Source organism: Pristiophorus japonicus, chromosome 32 (assembly GCF_044704955.1).
Source record: "Pristiophorus japonicus isolate sPriJap1 chromosome 32, sPriJap1.hap1, whole genome shotgun sequence".
Classification (NCBI taxonomy): domain Eukaryota; kingdom Metazoa; phylum Chordata; class Chondrichthyes; family Pristiophoridae; genus Pristiophorus; species Pristiophorus japonicus.
In genome coordinates, this window is record NC_092008.1 from 990,227 (window position 1) to 1,012,109 (window position 21,883).

At 55.9% G+C, this 21,883-nt stretch overlaps 2 protein-coding genes across 8 annotated transcripts in view; both read left to right on the top strand.

The window, feature by feature from the left end:
- LOC139240629 (dynamin-1-like protein) overlaps positions 1 to 6,812 on the top strand; it is a 46,906-nt gene extending 40,094 nt beyond the window's left edge. For 4 of the 5 annotated variants that reach the window (XM_070869192.1, XM_070869190.1, XM_070869188.1 and 1 more), the window contains 3 exons: positions 492 to 601; positions 4,062 to 4,221; positions 5,492 to 6,812. In XM_070869192.1, coding sequence (XP_070725293.1) covers positions 492 to 601; positions 4,062 to 4,221; positions 5,492 to 5,548 — 327 coding nt within the window. In that variant the 3' untranslated portion in view covers positions 5,549 to 6,812. The remainder of the gene's footprint in view (positions 1 to 491; positions 602 to 4,061; positions 4,222 to 5,491) is intronic. The other variant, XM_070869191.1, reaches the window with a different exon arrangement.
- A 3,797-nt stretch (positions 6,813 to 10,609) lies between these two features.
- LOC139240631 (protein FAM3A-like) overlaps positions 10,610 to 21,883 on the top strand; it is a 34,739-nt gene continuing 23,465 nt past the window's right edge. Inside the window, exons 1-3 of one of the 3 annotated variants that reach the window (XM_070869197.1) lie at positions 10,610 to 10,628; positions 12,742 to 12,799; positions 14,587 to 14,697. In XM_070869197.1, coding sequence (XP_070725298.1) covers positions 12,787 to 12,799; positions 14,587 to 14,697 — 124 coding nt within the window. In that variant the 5' untranslated portion in view covers positions 10,610 to 10,628; positions 12,742 to 12,786. Of the gene's footprint in view, positions 10,629 to 10,758; positions 10,778 to 12,359; positions 12,800 to 14,586; positions 14,698 to 21,883 lie in introns of those variants that run through there. The other 2 variants (XM_070869196.1, XM_070869195.1) reach the window with 2 other exon arrangements.

Consider the following 21,883-nt stretch of genomic DNA (forward strand, 5'->3'; position numbering starts at 1 on the left):
GGATACTGGGGGGGGGGGTGTGGATACTGGGGGGGGGGGGGGCGGATACTGGGGGGGGGGGGGGTTGTGGATACTGGGGGGGGGGGCGGGGAGTGTGGATACTGGGGGGGGGGGTGTGGATACTGGGGGGGGGAGTGTGGATACTGGAGTGGGGGGGCGGATACTGGGGGGGGGGGCGGATACTGCGGGGGGGCGGATACTGCGGGGGGGGGCGGGGGGGTGATACTGATACCGGGGGCACTGCTGATTGAGTGGGCCGGGTGCCAGCCTCACTTCTGATAACCCTCTCACTCTCTCCCCTCCCCCCTCCCCCAACCCCACCTCCAGGCGTCTGGGCGATTCGGTCCCCGCCCCCCTACCCACCTTCCCAAAGCCAGAGGGGTGTGAGGATTGAGGCCGGGAGGTGCCCGCTCGGAGCTGCGGCTCCCATGGGGAGAGGGCGGTGGGTCGTATGCCGGGCCTGTCCTAACCATTCCCTCCCTCCCTTCCAGCCGGTGCCCGTCTCTCGTCGGCTCAGCCTGAGGGAGCAGCGCGACTGTGAGGTCATACAGCGCCTCATCAAATCCTACTTCCTCATCGTTCGCAAGAGCATCCAGGACAGGTGGGTGTACAGCTGGTGGGCCGTGGGGGGAAGCACCCAGCGATCTCCGGGACAGGTGGGTGTACAGCTGGTGGGCCGTGGGGGGAAGCACCCAGCGATCTCCGGGACAGGTGGGTGTACAGCTGGTGGGCCGTGGGGGGAAGCACCCAGCGATCTCCGGGACAGGTGGGTGTACAGCTGGTGGGCCGTGGGGGGAAGCACCCAGCGATCTCCGGGACAGGTGGGTGTACAGCTGGTGGGCCGTGGGGGGAAGCACCCAGCGATCTCCGGGACAGGTGGGTGTACAGCTGGTGGGCCGTGACACATCATAAACAGAAGAAATAGGAGCAGGAGTCGGCCATTCGGCCCCTCGAGCCCGCTCCGCCATTCAATAAGATCGCGGCTGATCCGATCTTGGGCTCAGCTCCACTTCCCCGCCCGCCCCTTCACTCCCTTATCGCTCAAAAATCTGTCTATCTCCCCCTTAAATATATTCAATGACCCAGACCCCCACAGCTCTCTGGGGCAGAGAATTCCACAGATTCACCGGAAGAAATTCCTCCTCATCTCCGTCCTAAATGGGCGGCCCCCTTATTCTGAGACTATGTGCCCCCTAGTTCTAGATTCCCCCACGAGGGGGAAACATCCTCTCTGCATCCACCCTGTCCAGCCCCCCTCAGAATCTGATACGTTTCAATAAGATCACCTCTCATTCTTCTAAACTCCAATGGGTACAGGGCCCAACCTCCTCAACCTTTCCTCATAAGGCAACCCCCTCATCCCCGGAATCAACCGAGTGAACCTTCTCTGAACTGCCTCCAGTGCAAGTACTGTAAAACCAGCTTTGCACGAGTCTCTGACTGACAGAAAGACGTAAAAAGACTTGCATTTGTCTAGTCCCTTTCACGACCACCCGTCGCCCCGACACACTTCACAGCCTTTTTTTAAAAGTGCGCTCACTGTTGTATTGTGGGAAACGTCAACTTGCGCACAGCAAGCTCCCACACACAGCGATGTGATAATGACCCGGATCGTCTGTTTTAGTGATGTTGGTCGAGGGATAAATATTGGCCCCAGGACACCGGGGAGAACTCCCCCTGCTCTTCTTCCAATAGTGGCCCCGGGATCTTTTACATCCGCCCGAGAGGGCAGACGGGGCCTCGGTTTAATGTCTCATCCCGAAATACAGCCCCTCCGACAGTGCGGGGCTCCCTCAGTACCGCCCCTCCGACAGTACGGCACTCCCTCAGTACCGCCCCTCCGACAGTGCGGGGCTCCTTCAGTACCGCCCCTCCGACAGTGCGGCACTCCCTCAGTACCGCCCCTCCGACAGTGCGGCGCTCCCTCAGTACTGCCCCTCCGACAGTGCGGCGCTCCCTCAGTACTGCCCCTCCGACAGTGCGGTGCTCCCTCAGTACCGCTCCTCCGACAGTGCGGCACTCCCTCAGTACCGACCCTCCGACAGTGCGGCGCTCCCTCAGTACTGCCCCTCCGACAGTGCGGCGCTCCTTCAGTACCGCCCCTCCGACAGTGCGGCGCTCCTTCAGTACTGTCCCTCCGACAGTGCGGCGCTCCCTCAGTACCGCCCCTCCGACAGTGCGGCACTCCCTCAGTACTGCCCCTCCGACAGCGCAGTCCTGTGCTCCCTCAGTACTGCCCCTCCGACAGTGTGGCACTCCCTCAGTACTGCCCCTCCGACAGTGCAGGGCTCCCTCAGTACCGCTCCTCCGACAGTGCGGCACTCCCTCAGTACTGCCCCTCCGACAGTGCGGCACTCCCTCAGTACCGCTCCTCCGACAGTGCGGCACTCCCTCAGTACTGCCCCTCCGACAGTGTGGCACTCCCTCAGTACTGCCCCTCCGACAGTGCAGGGCTCCCTCAGTACCGCTCCTCCGACAGTGCGGCACTCCCTCAGTACAGCCCCTCCGACAGTGCGGCACTCCCTCAGTACTGCCCCTCCGACAGTGCGGCACTCCCTCAGTACCGCCCCTCCGACAGTGCGGCGCTCCCTCAGTACCGCCCCTCCGACAGTGCGGCGCTCACTCAGTACCGCCCCTCCGACAGTGCGGCGCTCCCTCAGTACCGCCCCTCCGACAGTGCGGTGCTCCCTCAGTACCGCCCCTCCGACAGTGCGGCACTCCCTCAGTACCGACCCTCCGACAGTGCGGCGCTCCCTCAGTACCGCCCCTCCGACAGTGCGGCGCTCCTTCAGTACCGCCCCTCCGACAGTGCGGCGCTCCTTCAGTACCGCCCCTCCGACAGTGCGGCGCTCCCTCAGTACCGCCCCTCCGACAGTGCGGCACTCCCTCAGTACCGACCCTCCGACAGTGCGGCGCTCCCTCAGTACTGCCCCTCTGACAGTGCGGCGCTCCCTCAGTACTGCCCCTCCGACAGTGCGGCGCTCCCTCAGTACTGCCCCTCCGACAGCGCAGTCCTGTGCTCCCTCAGTACTGCCCCTCCGACAGTGTGGCACTCCCTCAGTACTGCCCCTCCGACAGTATGGCACTCCCTCAGTACTGCCCCTCCGACAGTGCAGGGCTCCCTCAGTACCGCTCCTCCGACAGTGCGGCACTCCCTCAGTACTGCCCCTCCGACAGTGCGGGGCTCCCTCAGTACCGCCCCTCCGACAGTGCGGCACTCCCTCAGTACTGCTCCTCCGACAGTGCGGCGCTCCCTCAGTACTGCCCCTCCGACAGTGCGGGGCTCCCTCAGTACCGCCCCTCCGACAGTGCGGCACTCCCTCAGTACTGTCCCTCCGACAGTGCGGCACTCCCTCAGTACTGTCCCTCCAACAGTGCGGCGCTCCCTCAGTACCGCAGCGGGCAGTCGAGGGGGTCGTTCAGCCCCGACTGCCTGCCTCTCTTCCGCGGTTACATCCGAGCCAGGGTGTCCCTGGAGACGGAGCACGCGGTGTCCACCGGTACGCTCGCGGCCTTCCGCGAGAGGTGGGCGCCGGAGGGACTGGAGTGCGCCATCACCCCCGGCAACACATCTTAGTGTGATTCAAGTTTCCGTTAAAAGTTTTATATGGGTTCTCGTGCCCTTACTAAAAGCGGGCCCCTGATTGAATGTCCCTTGCAAATAGTGGTCGAGCTGTTGAGTAGGGAGTGGCGTGGCCAGTCACGTGATGTTGACAAGACTCAATAAAACCCCGGCCCGTTGGGTTCGGCGGGGGGGATTCACGATGGGGCAGCTGGTTGTGAGCCCTGTGGCTGAACCGGTAATGTGTCGTGTGATTGTTAAACCTTTGGCTATTGAACCAGCGAGTTCTCAGTAGCAATGTGCTGCTCTGAGTTGTTCAGCAAAGAACCCACCAAGCAAATACATGACAGAAACTGTACACGGTACTCCAGCTGTGGTCTCACCAGGGCACGACACAACACAGGTTTGTGAGTGAGCGGTGCAGAGGTTAGCGAAACGCCCTTTTGCACGCGGTCAGTCAGATTTGACTTCTCGTTGCTCTGCCACCCTTGTTTGGCAGTGTCCCGAAGACGGTGATGCACTTTCTGGTCAACCACGTGAAGGACAATATGCAGAGTGAGCTGGTGGGACGGCTGTACAAGTCGCAGCTCCTGGGCGGGCTGCTGACCGAGTCGGAGGACATGGCAACCCAGCGCACGGAGGCCGCGAACATGCTGAAGGTGAGGCGGAAAGCTTAAAGCACACCCCAGCGCTCAGCCCCTCCGACAGTGCGGCACTCCCTCGGTACTGCCCCTCCGACAATGCGGGGCTCCCTCAGTACTGCCCCTCCGACAGTGCGGCGCTCCCTCAGTACTGCCCCTCCGACAGTGCGGGGCTCCCTCAGTACTGCCCCTCCGACAGTGCGGGGCTCCCTCAGTACCGCCCCTCCGACAGTGCGGGGCTCCCTCAGTACTGCCCCTCCGACAGTGCGGGGCTCCCTCAGTACTGCCCCTCCGACAGTGCGGCGCTCCCTCAGTACCGCCCCTCCGACAGTGCGGCACTCCCTCGGTACTGCCCCTCCGACAGTGCGGGGCTCCCTCAGTACCGCCCCTCCGACAGTGCGGGGCTCCCTCAGTACCGCCCCTCCGACAGTGCGGGGCTCCCTCAGTACCGCCCCTCCGACAGTGCGGGGCTCCCTCAGTACTGCCCCTCCGACAGTGCGGAGCTCCCTCAGTACTGCCCCTCCGACAGTGCGGCGCTCCCTCAGTACTGCCCCTCCGACAGTGCGGGGCTCCCTCAGTACCGCCCCTCCGACAGTGCGGGGCTCCCTCAGTACTGCCCCTCCGACAGTGCGGCGCTCCCTCAGTACTGCCCCTCTGACAGTGCAGTACGGCGCTCCCTCAGTACTGCCCCTCCGACAGTGCAGTACGGCGCTCCCTCAGTACTGCCCCTCCGACAGTGCGGCGCTCCCTCAGTACCGCCCCTCCGACAGTGCAGTACGGCGCTCCCTCAGTACTGCCCCTCCGACAGTGCAGTACGGCGCTCCCTCAGTACTGCCCCTCCGACAGTGCAGTACGGCGCTCCCTCAGTACCGCCCCTCCGACAGTGCAGTACGGCGCTCCCTCAGTACTGCCCCTCCGACAGTGCAGTACGGCGCTTCCTCAGTACTGCCCCTCCGACAGCGCAGTGCTCCCTCAGTATCGCCCCTCCGACAGTGCGGGGCTCCCTCAGTACAGTCCCTCAGACAGTACTGCCCCTCCGACAGTGCGGCACTCCCTCAGTACTGCCCCTCCGACAGTGCGGCGCTCCCTCAGTACTGCCCCTCCGACAGTGCGGGGCTCCCTCAGTACTGCCCCTCCGACAGCGCAGTGCTCCCTCAGTACCACCCCTCAATAAGGGCAGGGTTCTTCCCCTGAGTCGAGGGTACTTCCCCCTGGGGCGGGGTTCTGGGGAGGGAGGGTGATGATCGGGAGGATTGCTCATCAATGTGTCTTCCTTCCCTCCTGACAGGCGCTGCAGCGATCGTGTCAGATAATCTCCGAGATCAGGGAGACCCAGCTGTGGTAACTGGCGAATTAACCGCAGAAAGAACCATGAACAAGACGTTTGTTCTGAGACTGTACGGACCCACCTCCCTCCTGCCACTCCTGCTGTATGACTCCCTGAGCCCGGGAGATGCTGCTGTACTGGGCACGTGTCAGGGCATTCCCCACCTCGCAGCAAATCGACACGACCCACTTCACCACCCCCCCCCCCCCGCAACCTGCAGCTTTCCTCACTGCCTGGCAACAGCAGTCTCGTCTCTCCCCGACCCCCACCTCTGCCCCCGTCCGCCCTGCAGTCTCCCCCTCTCTCTCTCCCTGTCTCTTTCTCTGTCTCTCTCTCTCTCTCCCTCTCTCTATCTCCCTCACTCTCTCTCTCTCCCTCTCTCTCTCTCTCTCTCTCTCTCTCTCTCTCTCTCTCTGTCTCTCTCTCTCTCTCTCTCTCTGTCTCTCTCTCTATCTGTCTCTCTCCCTGTCTCTTTCTCTGTCTCTCTCTCTATCTCCCTCTCTCTCTCCCTCACTCTCTCTCTCTCCCTCTCTCTCTCTCTCTCCCCCTCTCTCCCTGCCTCAGTCTCTGTCTCTGTCTCTCTCTCTCTCTCTGTCTCTCTCTCTCTCTCTCTCTGTCTCTCTCTCTCGCTCTCTCTGTCTCTCTCTCTCTCTCTCTCTCTGTCTCTCTCTCTCTCTGTCTCTCTCTCTCTCTGTCTCTCTCTCTCTCTGTCTCTCTCTGTCTCTCTCTCTCTCTATCTGTCTCTCTCTCTGTCTTTCTCTGTCTCGCTCTCTCGCTCTGTCTCCCTCTCTTTCTCTCTCCCTTCCTCCCTCCCTTCCTCCCTCCCTCTCTCCCTGTCTGTCTCTCTCTCTCTCTCTCTCTCTCTCTCTCTCTCTCTGTCTCTCTCTGTCTCTCTCTCTCTCTCTCTCTCTCTCTCTCTCTCGCACGGTGAGGTGGGGGATGTTTGCCTGCTTGATGACCTGCTGCCTCCTGTTGTGCGATGTGTGCCTCTGATAACCCTGCCTTATTTTGAGGGGGTAAAAGCCTGTAATTTATTGTATGTTGTGAGCGATACCTGACTGTGTAAGGTCGGAGCGAGTTGCCCCGGGAAGGGGCTGGTGCCCCTGTCTGGGTGGGGGGGCGGGGCTGACCTATTGCAGCTTGTGCCTGATCCAGAGACCAGCGTGTGCGTGGCCAATAACCGTGCCATTTTGTCCGATGCCCTCGACTTACTGAGGATGAAATGTGAGCGATTGTGAACGTGTGCCAAGTTCCCCATTAAAATAATGTCAAAAAGATTGAATCCTGCTCCTCGCTCTGGCTGTTTCTCTGGTTTTGCGGAACAATGCGGTGATACATTTTGGTAGAAAGAATAAGGAGAGAAAATATAAGGCCACAAGGTCATGAAAAAAAGCTACCAGGCCCTGTGGTTTATTTCTAGAGGGATAGAATTGAACAGTTATCATCATAGGCAGTCCCTCGGAATCGAGGAAGACTTGCTTCCACTCTTAAAGTGAGTCCTTAGGTGGCTGAACAGTCCAATACGGGAGCCACAGTCCCTGTCACAGGTGGGACAGACAGTGGTTGAGGGAAGGGGAGGGTGGGACTGGTTTGCCGCACGCTCCTTCCGCTGCCTGCGCTTGGTTTCTGCACGCTCTCGGCGACGAGACTCGAGGTGCTCAGCGCCCTCCCGGATGCACTTCCTCCACTGAGGGCGGGACTGGTCTCTGGGCCCAGGGACTCCCAGGTGTCGGTGGGGATGTTGCACTTTATCAGGGAGGCTTTGAGGGTGGTCCCTGTAACGTTTCCTCTGCCCATCTTTGGCACGTTTGCTGTGAAGGAGTTCCGAGTAGAGCGCTTGCTTTGGGAGTCTCGTGTCTGGGGGGACATGCGGACAATGTGGCCCTGCCCAGCGGAGCTGGTCGAGTGTGGTCAGTGCTTCGATGCTGGGGATGTTGGGCCTGGTTGAGGACGTGAACGTTGGTGCGTCTGTCCTCCCAGGGGATTTGTAGGATCTCGCGGAGACATCGTTGGTGGTATTTCTCCAGCGACTTGAGGTGTCTGTTGTATATGGGCCACGTCTCTGAGCCATACAGGAGGGAATTGAACAGTAGAGAAGTCATGCTAAACCTGTTTTTCAAAAGGGAAAGTTTTGCTTGACCAACCTCATTGAATTTTTTGAAGAGGTAACAGAGAGGGTAGACAAGGGTAATGCAGTAGATGTAATATATTTAGATGTTCAAAAGGCCTTGGTTTCGATAACCCACAATGGACTGGCGAACAAAGTCAATGGGGGAATCTAGAACTAGGGGGCACATAGTCTCAGAATAAGGGGCCGCCCATTTAGGACGGAGATGAGGAGGAATTGCTTCTGGTGAATCTGTGGAATTCTCTGCCCCAGAGAGCTGTGGGGGGCTGGGTCATTCAATATATTTAAGGTGGAGATAGACAGATTTTTGAGCGATAAGAGAGTGAAGGGGCGGGCGGGGAAGTGGAGCTGAGCCCAAGATCAGATCAGCCGCGATCTTATTGAATGGCGGAGCGGGCTCGAGGGGCCGAATGGCCGACTCCTGCCCCTGTTTCTTTTGTTCTTATTATTGTGTCTGTAAGCACTCCAGTAATGACTCCACGAGGTAAGATATTGTACTGGAACTGTGGTGGCCTTAGTCCATTTATTGCAGCTCCTGAGTGAGGGTACAGTGAGGTGAGCTCCATTTTATACCTGTCGTGTACAGGTGACCTCTAGGTCTCCACCAGTTGCGCCCTCTTGTGGTGAAGGCATAGTGTATACAGTGTGAAGGTACATACAGTTGTCTTATGTTACTGTACACTGAGTTTACAGGGAGTATATTTATATTATACATACACAACACTTAGGTGGGAGAATGCAGAGTCAGGGGACAAGTAGCAGAATGAATCGCTAGCTGACCCCAAGACAGAAAGCAGAGAGTGGGGGTAAAGGGCAGCTATTCACAGGGGCAGAAGGTGGGCAGTGGTGTTCCACAAGGATCAGTGCTGGGACCACCGTTGTTCACAATTTATATCAATGATTTAGACTTTGGAATCAAGAACACAATTTCTAAATTTGCGGATGACACCTCCGACAGTGCGGCGCTCCCTCAGTACTGCCCCTCCGACAGTGCGGCGCTCCCTCAGTACTGCCCCTCCGACAGTGCGGCACTCCCTCAGTACCGCCCCTCCGACAGTGCGGGGCTCCCTCAGTACTGCCCCTCCGACAGTGCAGGGCTCCCTCAGTACCAACCCTCCGACAGTGCGAGGCTCCCTCAGTACAGCCCCTCCAACAGTGCGGTATTCCCTCAGTACCGCCCCTCCGACAGTGCGGGGCTCCCTCAGTACCGCCCCTCCGACAGTGCGGCGCTCCCTCAGTACCGCCCCTCCTACAGTGCGGCGCTCCCTCAGTACCGCCCCTCCGACAGTGCGGCGCTCCAATGTCCTGCCCCTCCGACAGTGCGGCGCTCCAATGTCCTAACTCGCACCGAGTCCCGCTCACCCATCACCCCCTATATTGGCTCCTGGTTAAGCAATGCCTCAATTTCAAAATTGTCAACCATGTTTTCAAATCCCTCCATGGCCCTCGCCCCCTCCCTATCTCTGTAACCTCCTCCAGCCCCTACACATCTCCCTATCTCTGGAACCCCCTCCAGCCCCTACACCCCTCCCTATCTCTGTAACCTCCTCCAGCCCCTACACCTCTCCCTATTTCTGTAACCCCCTCCAGCCCCTACACCTCTCCCTATCTCTGTAACCTCCTCCAGCCCCTACACCCCTCCCTATCTCTGTAACCTCCTCCAGCCCCTACACCCCTCCCTATCTCTCTAACCTCCTCCAGCCCCGACACCCCTCCCTATCTCTGTAACCCCCTCCAGCCCCTACACCCCTCCCTATCTCTGTAACCTCCGCCAGCCCCAATACCCCTCCCTATCTCTGTAACCTCCTTCAGCCCCTACACCCCTCCCTATCTCTGTAACCTCCTTCAGTCCCTACACTCCTCCCTATCTCTGTAACCTCCTCCAGCCCCTGCACCCCTCCCTATCTCTGTAACCTCCTTCAGCCCCTACATCCCTCCCTATCTCTATAACCCCCTCCAGCCCCTACACCCCTCCCTATCTCTGTAACCCCCTCCAACCCCACAACCCCCCGAGATCTCTGCACTCCTCTAATTCTGCCCCCCTGACCATCCCTGATTATAATCGCTCCACCATCGGTGGTCGTGCCTTCTGTTGCCTGGGCCCCAAGCTCTGGAACTCCCTTTCGAAACCTTTCAGCCTTTCTTTCCTCCTTAAAACCTATCTCTTTGTACAAGCTTTTTGTCACCTGCCCCAATTTCTCCTTTTGTGGCTCGGTGTCAAATTCTTTGCCACATAATTCTCCTGTGAAGCACCGTGGGACGTTTCTCTACATTAATGGCGCTATATAAATACAATTTGTGAATGGATTGCTCTCCGAGACAGGACACGATGGCCTGAATGGCCTCCGGTCCTGTACGATTGTATGATGTACATTAAACACCAATGACACAGATTGATCCCCAATAATCCCCAATAATCCCCATTAAACCCCAATAACCCCCATTTACCCCAACAATCCCCATTGACCCCCAATAATCCCCATTAAACCCCAATAACCCCCATTTACCCCAACAATCCCCATTGACCCCCAATAATCCCCATTAAATCCCAATAATCCCCATTAAACCCCAATAATCCACATTTACCCCAATAATCCCCATTAAATCCCAATAACCCCCATTTACCCCAATAATCCCTATTCACCCCCAATAATCCCCATTGAACCCTAATTGACCCCTTTAAGACAGGCCCCGCCCCCCCCCTGCTGCCTGATTGGCTCTAGCCTGGCCCCGCACTGTGATTGGCTGCGCCCCCTGGCCGCGCCCACTGCAGGAGCTCCCTTTGTGACGCCAAGGAGCCCGGACACCGCCCCCTCCGCTCGGACACCGCCCCCTCCACCCTCGCGGAGGCAGCCGGCCAATGGGCGCGGGAGGAGGAAGGCAGCCGGCCAATGGGCGGGGGCGGGGCCTACCGCCTGGGTGGCGGGGGGGCGGGCGCGCGGAGCGTCACTTCCCGCGGCGGCGGAGCAGGTCAGTGAGGCGCGGGCTGTCTGGGGAGTGGGGGAGTGGGGGAGTGAGGGGGTGAGGGGGTGAGGGGGTGAGGGAGTGAGGGGGCTCTGTCCCAACCCCCGTGACAGAAAGGAGAATCCACCCACCCCACACACAGAGCTATTTACAGGGTGCGTGCTGCCTCCTGTAGCCGAATGTCCTGCCTAGGGGTAGGAGGTTGGTAAGAGAGAGGGAGGGGGTTCTGGGGCTAGTGGGAGAGTGAGGGGGCTGTCACAAACCCCAGAGAGAGAGGAGAGTCCACCCACCCCACACACTCAGAGCTATTTACAGGGTGTGTGCTGCCTCCTGTAGCCGAGGGGTAGGTGGTTGGTAAGAGAGAGAGAGAGGGAGGGAGTGAGGGGGTTCTGGGGAGAGGTATTCACAGGGTTTGTGTTACCTCCTGTAGCTGAAATATCCTGCCTGGGGGTGGGGGGGCGTAAGGGAGGTTTGGGGGTGGGGGGGAGTGAGGGGGGTTTGGGTGTGGGGGGGGAGTGAGGGAGGTTTGGGGATGGGGGGGAGTGAGGGAGGTTTGGGGATGGGGGGGGAGTGAGGGAGGTTTGGGGATGGGGGGGGAGTGAGGGAGGTTTGGGTGTGGGGGGGGAGTGAGGGAGGTTTGGGGATGGGGGGGAGTGAGGGAGGTTTGGGGATGGGGGGGAGTGAGGGAGGTTTGGGTGTGGGGGGGGAGTGAGGGAGGTTTGGGGATGGGGGGAGTGAGGGAGGTTTGGGGGTGAGGGAGGTTTGGGGATGGGGGGGAGTGAGGGAGGTTTGGGGATGGGGGGGAGTGAGGGAGGTTTGGGGATGGGGGGGGAGTGAGGGAGGTTTGGGGATGGGGGGAGTGAGGGAGGTTTGGGGATGGGGGGGGAGTGAGGGAGGTTTGGGGATGGGGGGGAGTGAGGGAGGTTTGGGGATGGGGGGAGTGAGGGAGGTTTGGGGGTGAGGGAGGTTTGGGGATGGGGGGGAGTGAGGGAGGTTTGGGGGTGAGGGAGGTTTGGGGGTGAGGGAGGTTTGGGGGGGAGTGAGGGAGGTTTGGGAGGGAGGTTTGGGGGTGAGGGAGGTTTGGGGGTGAGGGAGGTTTGGGGGTGAGGGAGGTTTAGGAGTGAGGGAGGTTTGGGAGTGAGGGGGGTTTGGGTGAGGGAGGTTTGGGGGTGAGGGAGGTTTGGGGATGGGGGGGAGTAAGGGAGGTTTGGGGGTGAGGGAGGTTTGGGAGGGAGGTTTGGGGGTGAGGGAGGTTTGGGAGTGAGGGGGGTTTGGGTGAGGGAGGTTTGGGAGTGAGGGGGGTTTGGGTGAGGGAGGTTTGGGAGTGAGGGGGGTTTGGGTGAGGGAGGTTTGGGAGTGAGGGGGGTTTGGGTGTGGTGGGGGCGTGAGGGGGGTTTGGGGGTGGGGGGGGCGTGAGGGGGGTTTGGGAGTGAGGGGGGTTTGGGGGTGGAGGGGGGAGTGCGGGGGTTTTGGGGGTGGAGGGGGGAGTGAGGGGGTTTTGGGGGGAGAAGTGAGGGGGGTTTGGGGGGAGGGGAAAGAGTGAAGAGGGGTTTGGGGGGAGGGGAAGGAGTGAGGGGGCTGTCCCTCCCCTCAGAGAGAAAACAGACCCCTCCCTTCCCCACACACAGTAGCTGAATGTCCTGCAGCAGCGGGCGGGGGGGTGGATTCTTTGGGTATTGGGGTGGAAGGCAAGAATGTAGGAAGCCGGTGCTGCCTCTTGCTGCCGACTATCCTGCCTGGGGGTGGGGGGAGTGCAGGTGGACTTGGTAAACGCGGGAGAGTTGAGCTGCGGGGCCTGACGCGGCCGAATATCAACGCGGGTTCATTGGGTGCGGCCGCGGACGGAATGCTCTGCGGTGCCCCACCCCTCCTGCAGTCGAATAGCCTGTCTGGTCCCACCACCGCCCTCCCCGTCCGGCTGGATACTGCGTGAACCTCGAGTGGCGGGATTGGACTGGGCGTGGTGCCGACTGAAGTCGAATAGCCGAGTGGCCGGCACGACCCTCATCCGGTCGGCTGACCGGAATCTCCGGAGATTGGGGTACCGACGCACATGACCGGTGGCTGTCGGCTCGACGCCCCCCTCTGCCCCTTTAACCGACTCTCTGTGCCCTTACAGGTTGGCTATCTGTTCCCGCCCTTCGCTGCTGGTCCCTGTACCACCATGAGATTGGCAGGTGAGAAAATATTTTACTCCCGAGCAAAGTACTGGTGGTTATGGGTCTGTCACTGTATAACACTGGGGTACAGTATTGGTGGGTACAGGTCTGTCACTGTATAACACTGGGGTACAGTACTGGTGGGTACAGGTCTGTCACTGTATAACACTGGGGTACAGTACTGGTGGGTACAGGTCTGTCATTGTATAACACTGGGGTACAGTACTGGTGGGTACAGGTCTGTCACTGTATAACACCGGGGTACAGTACTGGTGGGCACAGGTCTGTCACTGTATAACACTGGGGTACAGTACTGGTGGGTACGGGTCTGTCACTGTATAACACTGGGGTACAGTACTGGTGGGTACAGGTCTGTCACTGTATAACACTGGGGTACAGTACTGGTGGGTACAGGTCTGTCACTGTATAACACTGGGGTACAGTACTGGTGGGTACAGGTCTGTCACTGTATAACACTGGGGTACAGTACTGGTGGGTACAGGTCTGTCATTGTATAACACTAGGGTACAGTACTGGTGGGTACAGGTCTGTCACTGTATAACACTGGGGTACAGTACTGGTGGGTACAGGTCTGTCACTGTATAACACTGGGGTACAGTACTGGTGGGTACAGGTCTGTCACTATAACACTGGAGTACAGTACTGGTGGGTACAGGTCTGTCACTGTATAACACGGGTACAGTACTGGTGGGTACAGGTCTGTCACTGTATAACACTGGGGTACAGTACTGGTGGGTACAGGTCTGTCACTGTATAACACTGGGGTACAGTACTGGTGGGTACAGGTCTGTCACTGTATAACACTGGGGTACAGTACTGGTGGGTACAGGTCTGTCACTGTATAACACTGGGGTACAGTACTGGTGGGTACAGGTCTGTCACTGTATAACACTGGGGTACAGTACTGGTGGGTACAGGTCTGTCACTGTATAACACTGGGGTACAGTACTGGTGGGTACAGGTCTGTCACTGTATAACACTGGGGTACAGTACTGGTGGGTACAGGTCTGTCACTATAACACTGGAGTACAGTACTGGTGGGTACAGGTCTGTCACTGTATAACATGGGTACAGTACTGGTGGGTACAGGTCTGTCACTGTATAACACTGGGGTACAGTACTGGTGGGTACAGGTCTGTCACTGTATAACACTGGGGTACAGTACTGGTGGGTACAGGTCTGTCACTGTATAACACTGGGGTACAGTACTGGTGGGTACAGGTCTGTCACTGTAACACTGGGGTACAGTACTGGTGGGTACAGGTCTGTCACTGTATAACACTGGGGTACAGTACTGGTGGGTACAGGTCTGTCACTATAACACTGGGGTACAGTACTGGTGGGTACAGGTCTGTCACTGTATAACACTGGGGTACAGTACTGGTGGGTACAGGTCTGTCACTGTATAACACTGGGGTACAGTACTGGGGGGTACAGGTCTGTCACTGTATAACACTGGGGTACAGTACTGGTGGGTACAGGTCTGTCACTGTATAACACTGGGGTACAGTACTGGTGGGTACAGGTCTGTCACTGTATAACACTGGGGTACAGTACTGGTGGGTACAGGTCCGTCACTGTATAACACTGGGGTACAGTACTGGTGGGTACAGGTCTGTCACTGTATAACACTGGGGTACAGTACTGGTGGGTACAGGTCTGTCACTGTATAACACTGGGGTACAGTACTGGTGGGTACAGGTCTGTCACTGTATAACACTGGGGTACTTGGGTTTCGGAGTGACTTGACTCTCTCTCCCCCTCTCCCCCTCTCTCGATCCCAGGGCCACTCAGGATCGTGGTGATACTTCTGACCGTGGGTTTGACGTGGATTCTGGGCAGTTTGCTGCTGGGACAGAACAGTGCCCTCGACCGTATTCAACAGCTGCTAAATGGTGAGCCTGGTCGGTGGTGGGGGGAATATCGGATCAAATGCCTCCCGCCCCCCCCCCTAATCGATCAATACTGAGTCAGGAGCCTATGGGGTGGACAGGGGAGGGAGTCACGGCAGGGAGGTTATGCTCGAACTCTATAAAACCCTAGGCAGGCCGCAGCTGGAGTACTGCGTGCAGTTCTGGTCACCACATTACAGGAAGGATGTGATTGCACTGGAGAGGGTACAGAGGAGATTTACCAGGATGTTGCACTAGAGAGGGTACAGAGGAGATTTACCAGGGTGTTGCACTAGAGAGGGTACAGAGGAGATTTACCAGGATGTTGCACTAGAGAGGGTACAGAGGAGATTTACCAGGATGTTGCACTGGAGAGGGTACAGAGGAGATTTACCAGGATGTTGCACTGGAGAGGGTACAGAGGAGATTTACCAGGATGTTGCACTGGAGAGGGTACAGAGGAGATTTACCAGGGTGTTGCACTAGAGAGGGTGCAGAGGAGATTTACCAGGATGTTGCACTGGAGAGGGTACAGAGGAGATTTACCAGGATGTTGCACTAGAGAGGGTACAGAGGAGATTTACCAGGATGTTGCACTGGAGAGGGTACAGAGGAGATTTACCAGGATGTTGCACTGGAGAGGGTACAGAGGAGATTTACCAGGGTGTTGCACTAGAGAGGGTACAGAGGAGATTTACCAGGATGTTGCACTGGAGAGGGTACAGAGGAGATTTACCAGGATGTTGCACTGGAGAGGGTACAGAGGAGATTTACCAGGATGTTGCACTGGAGAGGGTACAGAGGAGATTTACCAGGATGTTGCACTGGAGAGGGTACAGAGGAGATTTACCAGGATGTTGCACTGGAGAGGGTACAGAGGAGATTTACCAGGATGTTGCACTGGAGAGGGTACAGAGGAGATTTACCAGGATGTTGCACTGGAGAGGGTACAGAGGAGATTTACCAGGATGTTGCACTGGAGAGGGTACAGAGGAGATTTACCAGGGTGTTGCACTAGAGAGGGTGCAGAGGAGATTTACCAGGATGTTGCACTGGAGAGGGTACAGAGGAGATTTACCAGGATGTTGCACTAGAGAGGGTACAGAGGAGATTTACCAGGATGTTGCACTGGAGAGGGTACAGAGGAGATTTACCAGGATGTTGCACTGGAGAGGGTACAGAGGAGATTTACCAGGGTGTTGCACTAGAGAGGGTACAGAGGAGATTTACCAGGATGTTGCACTGGAGAGGGTACAGAGGAGATTTACCAGGATGTTGCACTGGAGAGGGTAAAGAGTAGATTGACCAGGATGTTGCACTAGAGAGGTTACAGAGGAGATTTACCAGGATGTTGCACTAGAGAGGGTACAGAGGAGATTTCCCAGGATGTTACACTGGAGAGGGTGCAGAGGAGATTTACCAGGATGTTGCACTCGAGCGGGTACAGAGGAGATTTACCAGGATGTTGCATTAGAGAGGGTACAGAGGAGATTTACCAGGATGTTGCACTGGAGAGGGTACAGAGGCGATTTACCAAGGTGTTGCACTGGAGAGGGTACAGAGGAGATTTACCAGGATGTTGCACTGGAGAGGGTACAGAGGAGATTTACCAGGATGTTGCACTAGAGAGGGTACAGAGGAGATTTACCAGGATGTTGCACTAGAGAGGGTACAGAGGTGGTTTACCAGGATGTTGCACTGGAGAGGGTACAGAGGAGATTTACCAGGATGTTGCACTGGAGAGGGTACAGAGGAGATTTACCAGGATGTTGCACTAGAGAGGGTACAGAGGAGATTTACCAGGATGTTGCACTGGAGAGTGTACAGAGGAGATTTACCAGGATGTTGTACTGGAGAGGGTACAGAGGAGATTTACCAGGATGTTGTACTGGAGAGGGTACAGAGGAGATTTACCAGGATGTTGTACTGGAGAGGGTACAGAGGAGATTTACCAGGATGTTGTACTGGAGAGGGTACAGAGGAGATTTACCAGGACGTTGCCGGGACTGGAGATTTTTAGCGATGAGGAAAGATTGGAGAGGCTGGGGTTGTTTTCTTTGGAACAGAGGAGGCTGAGGGGAGACCTGATTGAGGTGTATAAAATGATGAGGGTCCTGGATAGAGGGGATAGGACGGACCTGTTTCCCTGGGCAGAGGGGTCAACATCCAGGGGGCAGAGATTGAAAGTAATTGGGGGGAGGTTTCGAGGGGATTTGAGGGGGAACGTCTTGTGATGGGGGTCTGGGGGGGAACTCACTGCCTGAAAGGGTGGTAGAGGCAGAAACCCTAACCACATCTGGATGTGTGCTCGAAGTGCCGTAACCTACAGGGCTACAACTGCACAGGGTATTGGTGAGGCCACACCTGGAGTACTGCGTACAGTTTTGGTTTCCGTATGTAACAAAGAATCATCAACATCATCATTATCATAGGCAGTCCCTCGGAATCGAGGAAGACTTGCTTCCACTCTAAAAGTGAGTCCTTAGGTGACTGAACAGTCCAATACGAGAACCACAGTCCCTGTTTCTAGTAGAGTGGACAAGGGAGAACCAGTTGATGTGGTATATTTGGACTTTCAGAAGGCTTTCGACAAGGTTCCACACAAGAGATTAACGTGCAAAGTTAAAGCACATGGGATTGGGGGTAGTGTGCTGACGTGGATTGAGAACTGGTTGTCAGACAGGAAGCAAAGAGTAGGAGTAAATGGGTACTTTTCAGAATGGCAGGCAGTGACTCGTGGGGTACCGCAAGGTTCTGTGCTGGGGCCCCGGCTGTTTACACTGTACATTAATGATTTAGACGAGGGGATTAAATGCAGTATCTCCAAATTTGCGGATGACACTAAGTTGGGTGGCAGTGTGAGCTGCGAGGAGGATGCTATGAGGCTGCAGAGTGACTTGGATAGGTTAGGTGAGTGGGCAAATGCATGGCAGATGAAGTATAATGTGGATAAATGTGAGGTTATCCACTTTGGTGGTAAAAACAGAGAGACAGAATATTATCTGAATGGTGACAGATTAGGAAAAGGGAAGGTGCAACGAGACCTGGCTGTCATGGTACATCAGTCATTGAAAGTTGGCATGCAGGTACAGCAGGCGGTTAAGAAAGCAAATGGCATGTTGGCCTTCATAGCGAGGGGATTTGAGTACAGGGGCAGGGAGGTGTTGCTACAGTTGTACAGGGCCTTGGTGAGGCCACACCTGGAATATTGTGTTCAGTTTTGATCTCCTAACTTGAGGAAGGACATTCTTGCTATTGATGGAGTGCAGCGAAGGTTCACCAGACTGATTCCTGGGATGGCGGGACTGACCTATCAAGAAAGACTGAATCAACTGGGCTTGTATTCACTGGAGTTCAGAAGAATGAGAGGGGATCTTATAGAAACGTATAAAATTCTGACGGGTTTAGACAGGTTAGATGCAGGAAAAATTTTCCCAATGTAGAGGAAGTCCAGAACCAGGGGTCACAGTCTAAGGATAAGGGGTAAGCCATTTAGGACCGAGATGAGGAGAAACTTCTTCACCCAGAGAGTGGTGAACCTGTGGAATTCTCCACCACAGAAAGTTGTTGAGACCAGTTCACTAAATATATTCAAAAAGGAGTTAGATGTAGTCCTTACTACTAGGGGGATCAAGGGGTATGGCGAGAAAGCAGGAATGGGGTATTGAAGTTGCATGTTCAGTCATGAACTCATTGAATGGCGGTGCAGGCTCCAAGGGCCGAATGGCCTACTCCACCTATTTTCTATGTTTCTATGCGGACTGTTGTGTATCTGTAAAGCATGTACTCCCATCTTCCGCCACCAGGGAGCGCATCCCCTGAAGTCCCAAGGGATCCCAGCATCCCTTGGGAACACTGTATATAAGCCGGCCCCTAAGGCCTGTTCCACACTCTGGAGTGTCTTAATAAAGACTGAGGTCACTGTTACTTTAACCTCCCTGTGTGCAGCCTCATCTGTGTTAGGAACACAATAACTGGCGACGAGTATACGAATCCAACGCAAAGATGCAGCAAACTGTGGGCATCCTGGAGAAGTTCTCAGAGGGTGAGGACTGGGAAGCCTATGTTGAACGGCTAGAACAGTACTTTGTAGCCAACGAGCTGGACGGAGAAGGAAGCGCTGCAAAAAGGAGAGCGGTCCTCCTCACAGTCTGCGGGGCACCGACCTACAGCCTCATGAAGAATCTTCTGGCTCCGGTGAAACCCACAGATAAGTCGTATGAGGAGCTGTGTACACTGGTTCGGGAGCATCTTAACCCGAGGGAGAGTGTGCTGATGGCGAGGTATCGGTTCTACACGTACCAGCGATCTGAAGGTCAGGAAGTGGCGAGCTATGTCGCTGAGCTAAGGCGACTTGTAGGACAATGTGAGTTTGATGGCTACCTGGAGCAAACGTTCAGAGACTGTTTTGTACTGGGCATTGGCCACGAGACCATCCTACGAAAACTTTTGACTGTAGAGACACCGACCCTCAGTAAGGCCATTGCGATAGCACAGGCGCTTATGTCCACCAGTGATAACACCAAACAAATCTCTCAGCACACAAGTGTTCGCAATGTTCATAAATTAACTGGAATTAATTAATTCTGTTTGCGAGCAGAAATGTACAGGGCAGAACCCATGAGTCTGCAACTGCCAGCAGGCCTCAGGTGACCTAGATGACTCAGAGTCCCCAACAAAGGATGAACGCAAGGCAATTCACACCTTGTTGGCGTTGTGCAGGCTTCCATTCAGCCTATTCATGCCGCTTCAAAGGGTATGTTTGCAAGAGCTGTGGAACAATGGGGCACCTCCAACGAGCTTGCAGACGAGCTGCAAGCTCTGCAAAACCTGCTAACCACCACGTGGCAGAGGAAGATCGGTCCATGGTGGATCAAAGCAATTTCGAGCCTCAGAGAGGAGGCAGATGCTGAAGTACACGGGGTGCACACATTTTCGACGAAATGTCCACCTATAATGCTAAACGTAAAATTGAATGACTTACCCGTAGCCATGGAATTGGACACTGGCGCTAGCCAATCCATCATGAGTAAAAAGATGTTTGAGAGACTGGTACAACAAGGTATTCAGACCAGCCCTGAGCCCCATCCACACGAAACTGAGAATGTGCACCAAAGAGCTCATCACTGTCCTGGGCAGCGCCATGGTCAAGGTCACCTACGAGGGCACGGTGCACGAACTGCCACTCTGGATTGTCCCGGGCGATGGCCCCACACTGCTTGGAAGGAGCTGGCTGGGCAAAATCCGCTGGAGCTGGGATGACATTCGAGCGCTATCACATGTCGATGAGGCCTCATGTACCCAGGTTCTTAACAAATTTCCTTCCCTTTTTGAGCCAGGCATTGGAAACTTTTCCGGGGCGAAGGTGCGGATCCACTTGGTCCCAGAGGCACGACCCATTCACCACAAGGCGCGAGCGGTACCTCACATGATGAGGGAGAGAGTGGAAATCGAGCTGGACAGGCTGCAACACGAGGGCATCATCTCCCCAGTGGAATTCAGCGAGTGGGCCAGCCCATTGTTCCAGTACTCAAAAGTGATGGCACGCTCAGGATTTGCGGCGATTATAAAGTAACTATTAATCGTTTCTCGCTACAGGACCAATACCCGCTACCTAAGGCAGACGACCTATTTGCAACGTTGGCAGGAGGCAAGACGTTCACCAAGCTCGACCTGACTTCGGCCTACATGACGCAGGAGCTGGAGGAGTCTTCGAAGGGCCTCACCTGCATCAACACGCACAAGGGACTGTTGATCTACAACAGATGCCCGTTTGGAATTCGGTCGGCTCCAGCGATCTTCCAGAGAAACATGGAGAGCCTACTCAAGTCGGTACCACACACGGTGGTCTTTCAGGACAACATATTGGTCACGGGTCGGGACACCGCCGAGCACCTACAAAACCTGGAGGAGGTCCTCCAGCGACTGGATCGCGTAGGGCTGTGGCTGAAGAGGTCGAGATGCATCTTCATGGCAACAGAAGTGGAGTTTTTGGGGAGAAAGATCGCGGCGGGTGGCATTCGGCCCACAGAGGCTATCAGGAACATGCCCAGGCCACAGAACGTCACGGAGCTGCGGTCGTTCCTGGGACTCCTCAACTATTTTGGTAACTTCCTACCGGGGTTAAGCACCCTCTTAGAGCCCTACATGTGTTATTGCGTAAAGGTGAGAACTGGGTATGGGAAAAAAAAATTGCTTTTGAGAAAGCCCGAAACATTTTATGCTCCAACAAGCTGCTTGTATTGTATAACCCGTGTAAAAGACTTGTGCTAGCATATGATGCGTCGTCGTACGGAGTCGGGTGTGAAAGAGGCATTAGCGTGTGTGTTCGGGGTAAAGCAAATGCATCAGTACCTGTTTGGCCTCAAATTTGAGCTGGAAACCGATCACAAGCCCCTCACATCCCTGTTTGCTGAAAACAAGGGGATAAATACTAATGCCTCAGCCTGTATACAAAGGTGGGCACTCGCGCTATTAGCGTATAACTATACCATCCGCCACAGGCCAGGCACCGAGAACTGTGCGGATGCTCTCAGTCGGCTACCATTGCCCACCACGGGGGTGGAAATGGCGCAGCCTACAAACTTGTTAATGGTGGAGCAGCCTGCAGACTTGTTGATGGTCATGGAAGAGTTTGAAAATGATAAATCACCTGTCACGACCCGCCAGATTAGGACTTGGACCAGCCAAGATCCTCTGCTGTCCCTAGTAAAAAAACTGTGTACTGCATGGTGTCGAAATCTCGACCTCAGAAAAGAATGACTCCGACACTTACAGCTCCGATGGAAGTTTCCCTTTTAATTTACTTGCTCGCAAGGGGTAAGTTTCACTCAGTCAAGGGCTAAAATGAAACCTCCGCAATGGTACAGCTTCACAAGATATTTATACAGTAAAACCCAAGTTCTGGCCTCTCCCTGTGTATTGCTCTGTCTCACAGTCAGTGAATACAGATAAAGAGTTAATTACTATATCCTGGACTGAAATGGTGTCAACATATTTCCTTTTGTCAGGGTTATCAGAAAGCCAAACGGCCATTACTCCATGAGTCATAGGTAATGGGCTATCACCTGTCTTGTATTGTATCAGGATTATCCCATTTCCTGGTCAGTTTACCTGTTTGCTTCAAATGGATGAGGTAAAGGAAAGAGATAATGGCTAGAAGATAAGGGTGGGGTGACATGGAACTCCT